We start from the raw sequence: 18,183 nt of genomic DNA, 5'->3' as shown, positions 1-18,183 counted from the left end.
GTGAAGCCTTTCGCGACCAAACGGGCTTTATACCTTTCAATAGAACCATCTTATCGATGTTTGATCTTGTAAACCCACCAGCAACCAATAGGTGTCTTTCCAGCCGGTAAAGGAGTGAGAGTCCAAGTGTTGTTGTCGTCCAAGGCTTGCAATTCACAACGCATTGCTTCTTGCCATTCGGGATGAGGAGCAGCTTTGGCATAAGTACGTGGCTCACTGACCGCACTAATCTGAGCAATAAATGAGCAATGCGAAGGAGTATAACGGTGACAGGAGAGATAATTGCAAAGATGATATCTCGTACCTTTAACTTTGACAGGACTTGGAAAGGAAGAAGATGACGAGTTTGGGAAGTTGGATGTGACCTGTGAGCAGAAAAAATCACGTAACCGGACTGAAGAAGTGGATTGTCGGGCAGAACGACGAAGAGGTTGGGGTTCTGGGTTGGGTGGCGGTGGCTCTGGGATGGGTGGCTGAGGTTTAGGCTGAGGTACAATAGGGGACGGTGGTTGCGCCTGGAATGGAGCGACGGAATTTGGAATTGGTGACGGAGGGGAACCGGGCAGATTGGGACCGGATGGACTCGGGTGGAAGTGGGGCGAACCAGGTGAAGAAGGAATAGATGGTTGCGGCTGCGGCGGAAGACTTGGTTGAGGCGGAGGTGTGCGCGTGGTGGAAGGCGGGTTCGCCGTTTCTGGGTTGTCAGGTAGACATGGTTGTGGGTCTGTGCTGGTTGACGGGAAATTGGGAATGGAGTCAACGAACTGTGCAGGTTGACTGGGTTGTGGGCTTGTGGGTTGTTGGGCTGAATGGGTTGACTGGGGTGCAGACGTTGAAGCTGTGATTTGGGCCAAAGGACGAATGTGATGGGAATTGGGCTCGAGATCAATAGAATTATATGGAAAAATAGTTTCATGAAAAACTACATCACGACTGGTAAAAACTTTGTGACTAGAGAGATCGTAGAGTTTATAGGTCTTTTGACCAATGGGATAACCAATGAAGATGCACTTGACGGCTCTAGGAGCAAATTTGTGTGTGATATTGACATTAGTAGCATAAGCTAGACAACCAAAAACACGAAGGTGATGAAAGGAAGGAGCACTAGGCCAATAACCTCAATATACAACACTTTTTACACAACGAAAAAAAAAATTCCGTTGTGTGTTGATGGAAATTGCTTCATACAACACATTTAAGAAACTTTGGTTGTACAAAGATGCTACAGTTCAAAAATTTTCATATAGAGCAATATTGCACAACAGTTATAAAGAATGTTATGTTGTATGAATGAAAAAAAAATAGCGGGACATTTCCCCCCTACCTTTACTCATATTTGGCTCCAATTTCTGACTCAAATGCACTACCAAAGTACTACTTTGCACAACAGAATACTTATATGTGTTGTAGGATCGAAACTTAGAAATTGTCACACAACATGTATATTCATTGTATTGTCCAATTGAGGGAGATAACATTGAAAAGATTAATGTGCCCCAAAATGAGTTTCATTCCCCCCAAAATGACCAAATTTTGGCAAATGATTTGCAAGCTCATACAACGGAATGACTTTTGTCTGTTGTGTGAATGGGAAAGCCATCTGAGCGCCAAAAATGAGCTTGTTACACATAGTAGGCGGGAGTTTTCATTTTGTGTCCCTCAGCTGAAAGTTTAAAGTGTAGACAATCACAAAACGCACCATCATTTTTGTGTGTTCTGATTTTATTATAAAAAATAGAAGACAAACCATGTCTCGCATCAGGGCAAACTCAATACACCTTGCCATTTTGTAAGACCATGTCTCCCACAGTCTTCTTCTCTCCCCGAAACACAAGTCACTGATTACCTCTTCGTCCACAGCCAATCTTCGCGTCTGACTCAAAAGCTAATTCAGCATCCAACCGAAGCACCCAGCTCCTAGCCTGAGCGTCCAGTGGATTTCACCTTCTCTCCACTGAAACCTGCATCTCTCACATCCCTAATCATCAAACTCTCAACTCCCGCCCCCTACAATTTCTTCAATCATCGAAACCCTAACTCGCTCTCTCTAACTCATTCACGACCCCCTCGTACTCCACCATACTCTGAAGCTCGTCTCTGACCTGGAATCGGGACAGCCCACCTCTCCGACCTCGTCTTCGCCTCTGTTTGCTCCGACTCAGTGAGTGAGCTTCTCAGAGATCGATTCAAACTCTCCACTATCTCTATCGCTGAAGCCGAAGGTATTACCGAAAATTCACTAATTAATTGACTTCGATTTCGTTTATGGTTTTCTCAGTTTTCAATTCTCGTTCTCCTAGCAGTGAAGAGAAGCAGCTTCTTGGGCTATGAAGCCTCGAGTTGGGGAACGATTCCGAGTCGGCCGGAAGAACAGTAGTATATCCAACATGTGGCATGAGGGCTTTGAGCTGGGGTCCGATTACGGCAGTCAGGGCTTTAAGCCCAGAAGGGTCGTTACGAGAGCTCGATTATGCACCGGTTTCAGTGGAGCTCGCGCCCTTCTGCAGCGAAGCCCAGTTTGATCGGCTCGTCGCTGAGGCTCAACAGCTCCAGCAGTTGTTCGTCATCATTTGGTGCGTTTCTGGATCTTAATGGTTTTTTCAATTTAGTTTTGGGTTTTTCATTTGTGATTAGAAATGATGTTCTTCATTGCAATTCTGTGTGGAATCAGAATGGTTGAGTGATTCTATGCTATCCTTTTATATTATGCAGGGTAAGCATTACTCCTAGAATTATCTTCATTATTTTGGCTGGAAGCTTCAAAAGCAATGAAATTATCCTTTTCAAGCACATAAATTGCAGTAAAGGAATAAGGACAATAAGGTCAGTGAGCCAAATTCAGATGTGAGGGAAGTGGGAGTTTCAAAATTGAAGTTGATGCACCAGAGGATAAGGGGTTAAGGCACACCATGGATAACACTTAGGTTCTACTCCTGGATGTAAGCTTGGATTTTTAAAGAAAATTGAGGTTCTTAATGCTTTGGTTTTGTTTAGTATGCTCACTGTTTAGGTCTGATGTAGTACTGTGAATGAAGTATTGTTGAGAGGTGTTTCATAATGTTTTGAAATTTGACCATTCAGGTGTGCACATTTTGCAATTCATGATGAGGATAAGAGGTTCATTAGCAGCAGAATATGCTAAGAAGGATTTGGATAAATATCTACTTTCAGTTGCATTATCATGTGAGTTGGTTTGTTTACTTGGTTTGATTTTATGTATATACTAGGCAGCCAAGAAAGCCATTCTGCATGGTACAAATTTATTATGCAAATTTGCAACTTTGCAAGATATGTCTTTTCATTGTATACCGCATCCATTTTGGATTGCTTCTTAGTAGGTGAATGTATTTGAGTTTTGATAACAGGGGTTATGATTGGTTGCTTCTTATGAATTAGCAAGCCTAAAGCATTTTTAGTGGAGAAATAAGTGGATCATGCACTTCAGCAAGTCAGGTAATTGTCTATCTGTTTCTATATCTGTCTATGTTTTTTTTTTTATTCCCTTCTCTAATTTTAAACTTTGGCACCTGACTTTGTAAACTTTTGGCAACAAGTAAAATAACCTTTGTGTTTAAGGAAAAAGAGATTTGAGAGAAATTGTAGAGAGAATTGTAATCATATTATTGAGAATAGGAGCCCTATATATAGGGATTACAAAGTACTAGTTCTAATGTTACAAGGAATACCAATCCGTGTAGGATTGGGAAATCTAGAACTTTCTCTTCTATTCCTATTCCTAGTTTGATAAGGCACACTAAACTTGATTTTCCTTCAACACTCCCCCTTGTGCCGCTCAAACTTGGTGGTGACGCTTCATCCGTTGCCTCGTTAAAAACCTTGCCAGGTAACAAAAACCCTGTGGGATAAAAATAACCCTGGTCGAAGGACAAAAAGAGCACAACACGTCCTTCACTCTTCAAGATCGAACATGTAGACATCATAACTCCCCCTGATGTCGATATCTCCCCCTGATTGCTACAATCGTGGGAGTTCGGATAACTTTCTCAATCCGATGCTCTTCACATGTTTCTCGAAGGTGGATTTAGGTAACGACTTAGTGAATAAGTCCGCTACATTATCCTCTGATCGGATTTGATTCACTTCAATCTTTAGAAGTGATTGTTGTTGCTGATTATAAAAGAACTTAGGCGATATATGCTTGGTGTTGTCGCCCTTGATGAAACCTAACTTCATTTGTTCAATACAAGCTGCATTATCCTCATAAATGCATGTAGGTTCATCTGTGGTAGACTTCAAACCACAACTTCCTTGAATGTGTCGAATTACAGACCTTAGCCATACACATTCACATACAGCTTCATGCAGAGCAATAATCTCTGCATGATTTGAGGAAGTAGCAACAATGGTCTGTTTCGTAGACCTCCAAGATATCGTAGTGCTTCCCATGGTAAAGACATAACCTGTTTGGGAGCGACCTTTGTGAGGGTCAGAGAGGTACCCTGCATCAGCAAAACCCATCAAGACATCGTTGTCGTTTTGATGGAGGGAGATAGGAGGACGCCGGCCACCATGAGCGGCGGCGGCGCCGGCAACATGGCCGGCGGCCATTCCATGGACGGGGGCGTTATGCCTTTTGGGGTCCGATCCCAACTTTCCGTCATTCCTTTTCTCTCTGTAGGGATAGAATAGGCCCATATCAATCGTACCTCTTAGGTATCGAAAGATGGTCTTTACACCAATCCAATGGCGGCGTGTTGGCGCAGAGCTATGTCGAGCTAACAAGTTTACTGCAAATGAGATATCCGGTCTTGTGCATTGAGCTAAGTACAATAATGCGCCTATTGCACTCAAATAGGGCACTTCGGCCTCTAAGGGTTCTTCGTCCTCATCCCTTGGACGAAACGGATCTTTTCCGGGCTCAAGACTACGGCCGATCATGGGAGTACTCGCAGGCTTTGCTTTATCTTCATTAAAGCGCCTTAGAATTTTCTGAGTATATGCAGACTGATGGATCAAAATCCCATCACTACGGTGCTCGAGTTCTAAACCGAGACAAAACCGTGTTTTCCCAAGATCTTTCATCTCAAATTCGGATTTCAAGTAATTAGCAGTTTCCTTTAACTCATCTAGAGTTCCAATTAGGTTCATGTCATCGACATAAACTGCTACAATTGCAAATCCGGAACTTGTTCTTTTAATGAACACGCATGGGCATATTTTATTGTTAATATATCCCTTCCCAATCAAGTAGTCACTTAGACGGTTATACCATATAGTGAGCGTTTTAATCTTATTGAAAACGCGCTCCGTGGTTTAGAGCCACTTGATTTGGGTAATTGAAGTCCATCTGGAACCTTCATATATATCTCTGAATCTAGATCCCCATAGAGATATGCTGTAACCACATCCATAAGCTGCATGTCAAGTTTTTCGGAAACTACCAAACTGACAAGGTAGCGGAATGTTATAACGTCCATTACGGGAGAATATGTCTCCTCGTAGTCGATTCCAGGGCGTTGTGAGAAACCTTGCGCCACAAGGCGGACTTTATATCTTACCACCTCGTTTTTCTCATTACGCTTTCTAACAAATACCCATTTGTGGCCAACAGGTTTTACACTTGGGGGTGTCTGCGTTACAGGCCCAAATACCTGTCTCTTTGTTAGTGAATCCAATTCAACCTGGATCGCATCTTTCCATTTAGGCCAATCTGCTCTTCGTTGACATTCTTCAACAGAGCGAGGTTCGATATCATCATATTCTATAATTCCTTTTGCAATATGATATGCAAATGCATCATCAATCGCCATAGAATTTCTATCCATCATCTCATGTACACTAGTGTAATTTATGGAGATCTCTCTATTCTCTGGAGTTGGTTCTGACATTGGAGCGTCCCCCAATGATGTCTCTTGGACATAACCATAATCCGGAATATTCTCATGAGATGGATTATTCACATCGATGATTAATGGATTATTTTGTGCCAAACTCGCTTTCTTTCTTGGGCGAGAATCCATCGAACCTATGGGCCTCCCGCGCTTCCTGGCAGGAGCCGTGGGCCTAGCCAGAACGTCACCATCACTGTGAGTGGGGACGTTGGCGCCATGCTCTGGTAACCTTGAGATGGCGTCATGTCCTCTAATTTTAGGGACATCAATCCTTGTAGGCACGTTTGCAGCAGGTATGTGTGATCTCGTCACTTTAGCGATATCAGAAAACTCATCAGGCATCGATTCTGCTACGTTCTGAAGATCGAGAATTCTCCGCACTTCAATTTCGGACTGTGCGGTTCGGGGATCAAGATGAGACAGAGTGGGGACAGACCACGACAATTCCTGTCGTTCCTGTTGAACATTGATGTTTTTATCTCCCCCTAACGATGGGAAGACTGTCTCATCGAAGTGACAATCCGCAAATCTAGCGGTAAAGAGATCGCCTGTCAAGGGTTCTATGTAGCGGATAATCGTTGGAGAATCATATCCAACATAAATGCCTAATCGTCTTTGAGGACCCATTTTGGTGCGCTGTGGAGGCGCAATTGGCACATAAACTGCACACCCAAATATGCGTAAGTGTGAGACATCAGGCTCATACCCAGTAACCATCTGGGACGCAGAGAAGGGTTGAGTGGCAGTGGGCCTCAAACGAATAAGCACAGCTGCATGCAATATTGCATAGCCCCAAGCAGAAATAGGGAGATTGGTGCGCATTACCAATGCCCTAGCGACCATTTGTAGTCGTTTTAATGGCGGCTTCTGCGAGACCATTTCGGGTGTGAACATGAGGAACAGGATGTTCAACATCAATCCCAATGGACATGCAATAATCATCAAAAGTCTTTGATGTAAACTCTCCAGCATTGTCTAATCTTATAGACTTAATAGGATGATCAGGGTGGTGAGCCCTTAACTTAATAATCTGTGCTAGGAGTTTAGCAAATGCAGCGTTCCTAGTGGACAATAGCATGACATGTGACCAGCGTGTCGATGCATCAACCAACACCATAAAATATCTAAATGGTCCGCATGGTGGTTGAATAGGTCCACAAATATCACCTTGGATTCTTTGCAAGAATGGTATATATTGTCTTTAGTGTCCTTTGCATAGGATGGTCTCGATCCTAATTTTGCTAAAGAGCAGGCTTTGCAGAACGAATGATGGGCTTTAGAGACAACCAATGAGGATTTTGGTTTAGCCATGAAGTCACAATTGACTTTAGAAGTAGAAGGAGGAGTCAAACAATGATCCATGGCGTCAATGCCATGTTGTTGCCGTAGGGGGTAGACGGCGCCGGCCCTAAGTGGCCGGTCTTGCACAGTCTTGGCGCCGTGAGGCGCAGGTGCATCTCCTCGAACCAATTTTTGGTTTTTACTTCTCTTCGTTCTGAAGAATGGATGTCCGTGTGAAGTCTTTAATATACGGATCATCATATCACGACCTGGGTGTCCCAGACGGTCATGCCAAAGCCTATATGTGTCAGAATCCCATAAATCATATAACATGATTGGATTCAATTACTCGAATAGTGGTTGCATACAACCCACTAGATCGACACATAAGTTTCTCTAATACTCGTTTATGTCCGTAGTCATTAGAGGTGATGCAAAGGAACTCTTGTCCATTCTCACAATGTGTTTCCACATGAAAACCATTGGCTCTTATATCCTTTAAGTAATAAAGTTCGAAAAATATGTCCATGACATGAGATAAAATAAATCGATACTTTATTAATAATAGCCAATGATTACATCAAAGTTTCGTGACCATAATCTAATCCAAAGTAAAATCAAACATTAGACAAATTGTAGTCACTCAATTCGTTCGGTAATTCCAATTAAATATGACCAGGGAAGTAGAGAGAGATGTCGGTGGAGCAAAGCTCTCTTAAGTACCACTAATCTCAATTACTTTCCTAGACATCATACTTAATTGAGTACGCCTAGAGGAAAAGAGATAATCCAATAAGTCATTTTATTGATTAAGGCATAATTGCCATTACATAATTCTTGGAAATTAAAAGACTATTCTAAATAAAAATCTGCGGCATTCTATCTTCATCGCCAGATTTAAAGTCTTTTATAGCTCGATATATTACCATTGATCAGGTACTCCATAAAATACCATGAAGAGGATGCTCTCTTGATTGAGGTGTATTGATACAATACATATGGTCCCTAGGACCAATGGCGTTGGAACAGTGCAATCATGGCCAAAAGTGGCGCCATGGTGTCCAACCCTATACCCTCAACGTCATGACTCCTACAGTCATGTTAGGGTTTTCTCAATCAATTTGTTCTTTTGTGTTTTCCACAATCATGCATAAATAATATAATGCAGAGAGCCTCCGAACAATATTTCATAACTCTTTCAAAGTTTTAGTGAAGCAGATATTATTCCATCGTGCTTCCATGTTCGGAAAGTTGTGAATGTTACTAAAACGTTCACTAGGCGCAACCCAAAGGTTGTTAGCGTTATCCTCATTCATGTACTCAAACTGGAGGGTCATCTTCATGTGGCGCTTCATCAGGGTAAATGCCCTGGAATTTTCTATCTCAGTTTGTGAGTCTTGAGCGGTTCCTTTAGAACATGGCTCTTGGATTGTAGGCAAATAAATATCCCGTGCCCATAGAATCCAATGGAGTAAAATCGAGCTCGTTCAAGTTTGATATCCAAAAAGGAGAAACAAGAACGGATTAGTTTTGGAGTCAATGCTTCCACGAAAACTAGTATTAAGATTTCCGAGCCTTAATGCTACCAAGAAATCTATTTCCAAGAAATTTGGATTAGACCGAAACAATGATGTTTGAATGGTCAAAATAGGTGCTCACGAACGCTCTTAGTCCGTAGCTTACGAACGCTCTTAGTTCGTTAAATCGATGCTTACGAACGCTCTTAGTCCGAAGTCTTACGAACGCTCTTAGTTCGTTAATTGCGTGAATCCCCACGATTCCGCTTTCTCATGAATCGAACCCACGTTATAAGAAAGGTGGGATGTAGAAGAAGGGAGGTTGCAAGTCCCCAAAGAAAAAGAAGGAGGATTTAAACTTCGGAAAACAGGAACTTTAATTTAAAAACTTACTTGTTGAAAATTCGGAGCAGATTCTGTTCTGAACAGCTTGTACTTCGATTGGTGTACAGATCTCAATATAACTCCGATAAGGCTAAAATTCGGAGGTTAGATGGAAGAGACAGAGACGAACAACTTTGATGAAGAAAGTTTTTCGATCTGAGCTTCCGAACTAGATGTTTAGAGGCTTGCAGGAGGACGGATGTGCACAGGAACGGGAAAAAGATGCAGTGGGTGTGCGTTGGCTTGTTTGCGCAGCAGGGATGCTTCGGTGGCAGCAGGCTGGAACGCAGGGCTGCAGGGAGGGGACAGCAGGAGCTGCTGTGCAAGGTTGCAAACGCACGGGCGCGCGGGCTGCAGCGAAGGCTCGGCTAGCTCGGGCTAGGGGCTGCTTTGTGAATGAGTTTTGGTTTTCTGTTTTGTGGTTAGAGTCGTGCTGATAACGTGTTTAAGGAAAAAGAGATTTGAGAGAAATTGTAGAGAGAATTGTAATCATATTATTGAGAATAGGAGCCCTATATATAGGGATTACAAAGTACTAGTTCTAATGTTACAAGGAATACCAATCCGTGTAGGATTGGGAAATCTAGAACTTTCTCTTCTATTCCTATTCCTAGTTTGATAAGGCACACTAAACTTGATTTTCCTTCAACACTTTGCAATATTAGGTGCTTTAGGCGTTTTTTTTTTATTTGTTTTTTTTGTTTTTTTTTTTTTATGTAGCTAACTTGTTAAGTCACTTTGATAGCATTTTATTAGTGTCACAAGCTGCAACAAGTTCTTTTCTTAACTCTGGAGGTTTATAGTTATACTGCTGGACGGTGACGTTTTCATAGAAAAATTGACAGCATGAAGGAAAAATTTATATGAGAAAATGAAATATCTCCTCATAATGGCTAGATTCAGTTTTTGCTTTTGAGATTCCACTTGTGTTTGAACAATTTTCTTATTCCTGTAAACTGCAGTTTCTTTTACTTTGGCAATCCTTACCAAATACTTTACAGTACAGTCAGGATACTTTTTTTGGGTCATCATGTCCAATTTGATAATTTCATGCGCCATTTCATTTGAACAGAGTCATGCAGTCCAATGTTGTTAAAATACTTTAAATTCTGGTCTGCAGCCTGTAATCTATTCAACCATGAGAGTTCAGCTTACAAACTTTTATTGTCTTGTTACTGCATGTTCCTATCCCATCAATTATCAGTTTTTTCATTATTTTCTATAGGTTTGATAAAATTTTAAATGAGATGTTAAGTCACTTGGAGCGCCAGCCTAGGAACAAGGAGCGCCGTGTTGCATGGCTTCGTTACGTAGAGCCGCTTTTTAATGGTGTTGGTCAGGTGTTACTAGCTCATTTCAGGCGCATTTTCCCTCTTTTCTTTAAGTGGATGCAAGCTGATGACGATGAGACTGTTTTACTAGTGAGCATATGTCCTTCTGTTTGTGTGTTGAGACTTTGCAATTTTAATAAGTATTAACGTTCATATTTTTGCAGGTTCTCAAACAGATTGAAACAGTTATAAAGCTAACATGGATTAGGAATACACCATATGTGGAAAGGTAAACAACACAATCATGATTTGGGCCTCGCATATGCACGTTGTGCATTATTTTCTAGATGGTTGTTGTGGCATGTGGGAAGTAATTATTTTTACTAGCCTCCAAATGAAATAGGCAATTACTACTACTAACTTATAAAGTCTCCCTTATAATAGGTATTATTTAATTCATCGCTTCGCTTCATGAGGTTGGTGGATGAACTTGCTACTTTGCACAAAGAAGCAGCATTGAGAAGATCTCGTGAAGAAATTCGAAATCTTGTTATTCGTATACTAATCTTGCTCCATTAGTAAGGATTATACATTCTACTCATATATGAACCTTCTTTGTGATTACCAGTTCTGTATCTCAAATACTTATTTTAATTCCTAGATGCAAGGGTCTGCAGTTCGAAGCAGCTTGGGGCAAGCACAGGGATGATCCAAACTTGGCAACAATTGCTCCCTCTTTAAGTGAAAGAAGATCAACAATGGTAAGAATTAACCTTATTGCTGCTTTTACCATATAAAGTCACCGCACCAGTTAGATATAGGCCCAAAGCCATGGGAGAACTTGACAAGATAGCCATGTCTCTTTGTGATTTTTGCAGTGTTCTATTAATGCTCTTTGGTGCTTGGACGAGCTGAGCATTTGCAAAGGAGGTTAAGAATTTCTTTCTCTATTTTGGTTTTGCTTCTGATTTGGGTTCATAAACACTGCAAAAAATTTGATAGGATTGAATGTTTTATTACAATATGTTGAGGTTCCGAACCCATTTTTGATAGGATGATGTTTCGCATGTATTGGGGATTTGGGGCTGGGGTGGAATTGGAAAAGCAGCGATTGCATATCTGTGTGGGTTCTTGTAATTAAACATGATCTGCTAGTTTCTAGTCTTAGTAGTAAATAAGTAGGAAGTACTGAACTACATGGTGCCTAAATTGAATGCTTCTTTCACATTTAGTGATACTAATTTGGGCTTAAAGATAGAAAATTTTATTGTAGTCAGTAGTGAAATTGATATGCCATTGTCTATATTTTGCAATGTTAATGGATTGATGCATCTTGATTCAAGTTTACAACTGGAAGTCTATTCGATTTGTCTTCTGTCTAGAATCTCTTCTTTTTTGGTTCTTGGGGCTTCCTATTTGCTGATTACGGTGAGTAGTTGGTGTTCCATTTTGTATTGGAATGATATTCTTTTTGTTTTGATTTTGGTGGATTCAGGTCTAATCATTTTTTTTTAAACTTTGTTTATGCTTTTGTTGTTCATTCTCTTCCCGTTGCTGTTACTGCTTTCTGGTTTTGTTGTTCGCTCTGCATGCATCGATTGGCTCTTCTTTGCCTATTTGGGTGAGTTGCTTTCTAATTTTTTTTTTTACTCTTGAATTTGTTTTTAGCTTTTTTAGTTCATATTTTTTGTTTGAAACCTTTTGAGTTTGGTTATTTGCATAAGGGGTTTGTGTTACATGCATATGGTGCATGTTTGAGCTGAAAATAAATTAGAAGGTCAGAATGTACAGCTAGAGCATAATCTGCATATATATATATATATATATTGCAAATCTGTGGAGATGTTGAACCCCCTATATATGTATACATATGATTGGTAAGCTAGAATTACAAACCATCTTGCTATATAATATGGTAAATATGTGGGTGGAATGAAGACATATATTACATATGTCAAATCGAGCAGGCAAAGACACCCGGATTAGATGAGCTGAGTTATGACTTTGTAACTTTCGGCGATGCATATGGTGCACAAACCACAAATTGCAGAATGCCTATTTGAAATTGCAGAATGGTTGAATCATTTGTTAATTGATGTTTTAGTTCCCATGCCTTTTTAGTTCTATATTTGTGGATGATAGCATCATACATAGGAAGGTCATTGAAAAGCTATATAATATTTATTGCTCTAAAGGTAGCTAGATGTCTGTGAATGAGTCACTGAAAGAATAATTGGATTTTGTTTTGTAGTGATTGCTTTTGACAGTGGAATCGGGGCTTTAAGATAATGGGTGAGTGTTTTTGCTACTAGTTGTACATGTTTTTGTTGCACCTATTTTTTTATCTATTGAGGATATTGCAGTGCAGCTGTTGTTTAGTCTCTTGAAATTGGGGTTCGTCTGATTCTTTGTGTGGTTGTAGTCTTTGTTGTTGATAGGTTTTGAAGTTTGGTTGTCTTCCATGTTCACAACATATTTACCATATTTCAATTTTGGTAAACAATTGCATGTTTTGGGAAGCCTTGCTTGAGAAATTTGACTTCTTTTGGTAAACAAGTGTAGTTTATAAATGTAGTCTGTTTAACTCTGTTTATATTGACTCTTTTATGTCCATGCCTCACTTTCATATAATAAATTGATTCAATGGGAGAGGAGAGGCAACAGTCAATATACTCAAGCAGATATAGATATATATGATGCGAAATGAATGGGCAAAGTATGTCGTGAAGGCGTATGTGTAGGAGCTAAAGGAAAGCATAAGAGGAAGTAGGTTGTTGCTGAAGGAAAGCATCATTTTTGTGCTTCTCTGCTGGTACAATATTCATGTACTGTGTGGCATGTTTTGTAACAAATGGTTTGTATTTGTATCAGCTTTTGATGTCCCAAGTAGATGGGCATGCAGTTGAATGTTTTTCTTCTTTCAATGTTGGTTTGGATGAATGAGAAATCCTCCCTTTTAACATTTGAATGCTTTTCTTCAAATAGTATGAGTTGAATTACTCATTTCATAGATTCCAGTGTCTTTTCTTTACAATTAGTCACTGTTTATTAGGTAAAATGGAGCATTATTATCAATGCACAAAATCCAGAAAAGACGATTATCACACAACAGAATTTCTAATGTTAATAATGTTGTCTGAAGTAACAATTTTGATGTTCACACAATGAATTCTTATATAACCATGCAACGGTTCTAACAAACATACGTTGTCTTATTTACAATCACACAACTGTAATAACTAGAATACGTTATCTAAAAACTAACACACAACAATAAAATTTCCAAAAGTGAAGTGTGAGGATAACTCATACAACAAAAAAAATAAAATGCTGTTGTCTGATTCGCCTTTCATACAACGTCTCGGAAACAACTTTCGTTGTGTGAATGATGCCAATGACATGTGCAGCATGACTGCACGGCAACTTTGGCTGCCATCTGCCGAAAGAAGGCACAACAGTTTTAACAAATAATTGTTGACTGTTTGTGATTCACACAACGGGTTTCCACCGTTGTGCCATTTTTCATCACACAACGCTCCGATACACAACGGAGATCGTCCAAATCACACAACGAATTTGGTCCGTTGTCTGTTAGCTTTTTTGGCCTAGTGGAGGTTTGGAATAAAGACGTACGCTCAAAAGGTGTTTTAAAAGAGAGAAGTGAAGTGGGTAAACGATTAATAACATGCACAGTAGTAAGTACACATTCTCCCCAAAATTTTGGAGGAAGATTAGCCTGAAATTTAAAAGCGCGTGCAACCTGGAGGATATGGCGATGCTTGCGTTCCACTACCCCATTTTGTTGGGGCGTATAAACACAAGAATGCTGAAAAAGGACTCCATTATCTTGGAAAAATTTTTGAAGAAAAAGGAACTCAGCCCCATTATCACTGCGAAAACTTTTTATCTGAGATGAGAATTGAGTACATGCAAAAGCAAAAAATTGTTTTACTAAAGATTGAGTTTCATGTTTATGTTGCATTAAAAAAACCCAAGTAAAACGAGAATAATCATCCACAATATTAAGAAAATAATGGGCACCAGAAAGAGAAGAATGTTTATAAGGACCCCAGATATCACAATGAATAAGATCAAAAGGTTTAACAGATGAGATAGAACTAGCACCAAAAGAAAGACGACTCTTCTTTGCTAATGGACAAACATCGCAAGCATGATTCGAATTAAGAGAAATATTTAAGAAATATTTAGCAATATAATCTAGAGGAGGAGATGAAACATGCCTAGAGGAGGAGATGAAACATGGCCCAAACGACGATGCCAAAGGTTGGTAGAGGACATGGTGAGGTGACAGGCATGTTGAATGGGTGATGAGTGATGTGGTTTGGATGTGGTTTTCTCCGTCGCTAATGCCACCAAATAGTAGAGACCGTCACGTTGCTTACCCAAACCAATCGTTCTCTTCGAAACCAGATCCTGCAAAATACACCAATATGGGAAAAATGTCACTGAACAATTCAAGCCCCTTGTCAGACGACTGACCGATAACAGATCAACTTTGAATGTAGGCACACACAATACATCACGCAGGTAATACACAGAATTCAGAGGCAATGATCCTTTTGCAACAATATTAGCCTTCTCTCCGCTAGGTAATAACACAGGAGGCAATGAACAATTTTTACTCTTATGCGAAAATAATTTAGGAGATGAAGAGATGTGATCTGTCGCCCTGCTGTCAATGATCCAGCTACGGGAAGCGATCTTAGATAAACCTGGTTTAGTTATAGCAGCATTGGCTTGTGAATGAGGACTAGAAGAATCATCAGAAACTTTGTGATTCAAAATAGCCAAAACTTGTTGAAGTTGTTGCTCGGAGAGAGGACTGCAACAGGAGGAACCATTTTGCCGATTAGATTGATTTGGTCGATTATGTTGATTGAACACTATCACCAAGGCCAAATGATCAGAATGATCAATGAAAAATGATTTGAAATTTTGATTTCCCATGGGGACGAGATCGAGGATTGTTGTATGAGATATAGAGCACAACGGAATGAGAAGAAAATTCGTTGCGTGGGGTCTAGTTTGAATGAGGATTCGTGTTTTTGGGCGCATGTTGAAGAAGCTCGCATCCGATGCAAACTGCTAAAGAATGAAGCAATTACTAGTGAAGGGAAAGAAGCTGCCATAAAAGAATTGAGAAAGTTTGAGGCGGATGTGTACGATGCCATTAAGAAGTATGCATTGTCTCCTGAGATTTTCTTGGACAAGAGCAGCTTTATGCAGTGGTGGAAGGAGTATAAGGGAGTTGTTGAGCAGCCCTACTCCTCATTGCTGCTGGAATTCATGAAGGATCGCAATTACGAGGCGTACAAGGAAGGAAACTTCATCTGAATTATGATCCAAAGTATGAGGTGTGTGCCAATAGAACATGAAAATATGTATCTTGTGTGGTGCTTTTTCTTTGTTGTAATGCTTTCTGTATTTTTTTAGACGATTAATGCTTTCTGTATTTGGTGTTTCTTCTAGTTTGCTTTGTTTATGCATAAATAAAGTTTAATTCTTGCAAATAATTTGTGGGATAAAAAATGGGTCCATTAATTGGGATTGAATGCTTAGTAAAGATGTAGCTGTATCAATGTCTAGATCAGTAGGAATGAGCTGTTAGCTTAGAGATGGCCAACACCATCAGCAATTAGGAATGTAGCTAAACACAGGAACAAACCCAGCTTTTGCACATGCATCTGCATTTCTCTACAGCAACCCAACCTCATCCAACTCTCTAATTTCACCGACCCTTTGGTTTGCCTAACTTTTTTAGCGCAAAGTGTTGAAACTCTAGGGACATAATATGTTAAATTGATCCTTTCAAAAAAAAAGATGTTAAATTGATTACTATCTGCGGTATATCTTAAACCGATATCCGTTTCAACCCGTTTTTTTTTTTTTTTTTTTTTTTTCCTTCTCCGGCCTTTCTCTGAAAAGGCAAAGGCAAAGGCCCAAGGGTTACAGTAAGACAACAGCAAAGGAAGGAAAATTTTCAACTTTAGGAAATTTTTTTTTTTTTTTGAAATGTCAACTTTAGGATATTACTGTTGGACAAAGTGTAAAAAAGTTTCAACCTTTCAACCTTTGACCGACACTTTTGTCTTTGTAGGAGAGTTGATGCAAGTGAATAATTTTTTCCGAGTAATGAACATGTCATTTGGTGAGTTGAGTTGACTAAGTCCAGCCCATAATGCGCTCATAAATTGCAAACAGAGCACCGCTCTTTTGGATTTAACGACACAAAAAGGGTGGCATGAGATGGCATGCATGGAATCAGATGCGATGGGGTGATGGGGACATATACAGCCGTGTGGAACTTTTGAACTCTTAATGATAACTAGGTTAAATTCAAGAAGGGTAACCAAATTAAAATGCTTCGAGAGTTTAAAATTAAGGTGGACAAAAGTTACATTAACAACTACATAATCAGATTACTGGTAACAAATCATGTTTTGTAGACTAGTCGAGACCTACAATCCCTAGCCCATCAAAAGTCTAAAAGAGTATAATTATGACTATCATCATATAACGAACCTACACCACAATACTTAACACATTTAATCAAGATTTCATCGGATATGAGCAACACTCGATCTTTCACCAAGCAAATTATTGAACTATTGGTTTTTAAGACCCTAGCTTTAAACAATCCACAATCCGTCATGTGATTCAAAAGGAAAATGCGCCAAACGCACCGTGGTATCACCTCCCTAAATTCTAAATAACAAATTACTGTTCAAGTAAATCCTTATTTGTGTGTCTGGTCCAAACTCTATGTTACTTGACCTAGTGGTAATAGAGTTTAATTAGAAGAATCTAGATATTCCTATTCAATGTATGATTACATTTCCTTGTATGATTCGGATTCTATGCATTGTAATCCTCTATATAAAGAGGCCCCTATTATCAATGAGAATACACAGCGATTTTCTCTCAATTTCTGATTCCCTAAAACACGTTATCAGCACGAAGCCCTAACCCTGAAACAAATAGCCAAACCCTGATTCAAGAAGCTAAAAACCCCAAATTTGAATACAAAACCTTGAAGCCTTTTCTGCCACCGCCACACAACTTGAAGCTCTCGACCCCAGGAATCCAGAACCGGCGGCAGAATCACCAGAACCGGCCGGAAACCTACCGAACCGGCCACAGGAAGCTCCATACAACCTACAGTAAATATTTCACCGGTTCACCATCTTCGGGATATCCAATTTCCGCCAAATTTTGATAGCAGCAGCCCTTTGATATCCCAAGATATTGGAACCGGAAGAAAAATTCCAAAAACCGGAGCAAAACTTGCTGAACCGGTTGATTGAGCTTCCGGCAGAAAAACCGGCAGAAGAAAAGAAAGAAGAAAGAAAAGGAAGAAAAGAAAGAAGCAACCCAGAGGAAAGATAGGCCCAAGCTGCAACCCAGAAGCCAGAAGGATAGGCCCAAGCCGCAACCCAAGCCCAAGCCGCAGCTCAGGAGCCCAAGCCACTGCCACGTCAGCCTGACACGTTTGCAAGCCAGTCAGCAGAGGCACCGCCACGTCAGCAACCGAACGTCTGCCACGTCAGCACGGACCCAGCGCCACGTCAGCACCGGTCAACGCCCGTTGATCGTTTCCGGTCAACTTTCCGGCCACTATTCCGGCCGCCACCGACGACTTTTCCGAGCACTTTTCTGACCATTTTCCGGCGACTTTTTTCCTGCCAAATTTTCCGGCGACCTATTTCAAGGTATTTTTTACTTAACGTTCCCGTTTTTAGAGTTTTTAAATTCAATTTCTCTTCTTTTTCGGGGACTTGCAACCTCCCTTCTTCTACCCCCATTTCTTCATCATAGGGGAGACCTAATTAAGCCGAACTGTGGGGGTTCGTGCTCACT

At 40.3% G+C, this 18,183-nt stretch overlaps 1 protein-coding gene and 1 pseudogene across 2 annotated transcripts; one reads left to right on the top strand and one right to left on the bottom strand.

Annotated features, from left to right (window-relative positions):
- Positions 1-2,394: 2,394 nt before the first annotated feature.
- Positions 2,395-14,119, top strand: LOC133725868 (uncharacterized; annotated as a pseudogene).
- Positions 14,120-14,360: 241 nt separating this feature from the next.
- LOC133724604 (uncharacterized) lies at positions 14,361-15,860 on the bottom strand. 2 transcript variants are annotated; one of them, XM_062151363.1, is made up of 2 exons: positions 14,845-15,860; positions 14,361-14,739 (listed from the first exon to the last, which is right to left on the bottom strand). In XM_062151363.1, exons 1-2 carry the CDS (start codon positions 15,379-15,381, stop codon positions 14,524-14,526), a joined length of 753 nt encoding a protein of 250 aa, XP_062007347.1. In that variant the 5' UTR covers positions 15,382-15,860; the 3' UTR covers positions 14,361-14,523. The 2 variants fall into 2 exon arrangements, with proteins under 2 accessions (XP_062007347.1, XP_062007349.1); XM_062151365.1 differs by having other exon boundaries at positions 14,840-15,859.
- Positions 15,861-18,183: the final 2,323 nt, after the last annotated feature.

The sequence above is a fragment of the Rosa rugosa genome, chromosome 1 (assembly GCF_958449725.1).
Source record: "Rosa rugosa chromosome 1, drRosRugo1.1, whole genome shotgun sequence".
Lineage (NCBI taxonomy): Eukaryota > Viridiplantae > Streptophyta > Magnoliopsida > Rosales > Rosaceae > Rosa > Rosa rugosa.
The sequence above is the reverse complement of the archived record's forward strand: the minus strand, read 5'-3'. Positions and strand labels throughout refer to the sequence as shown.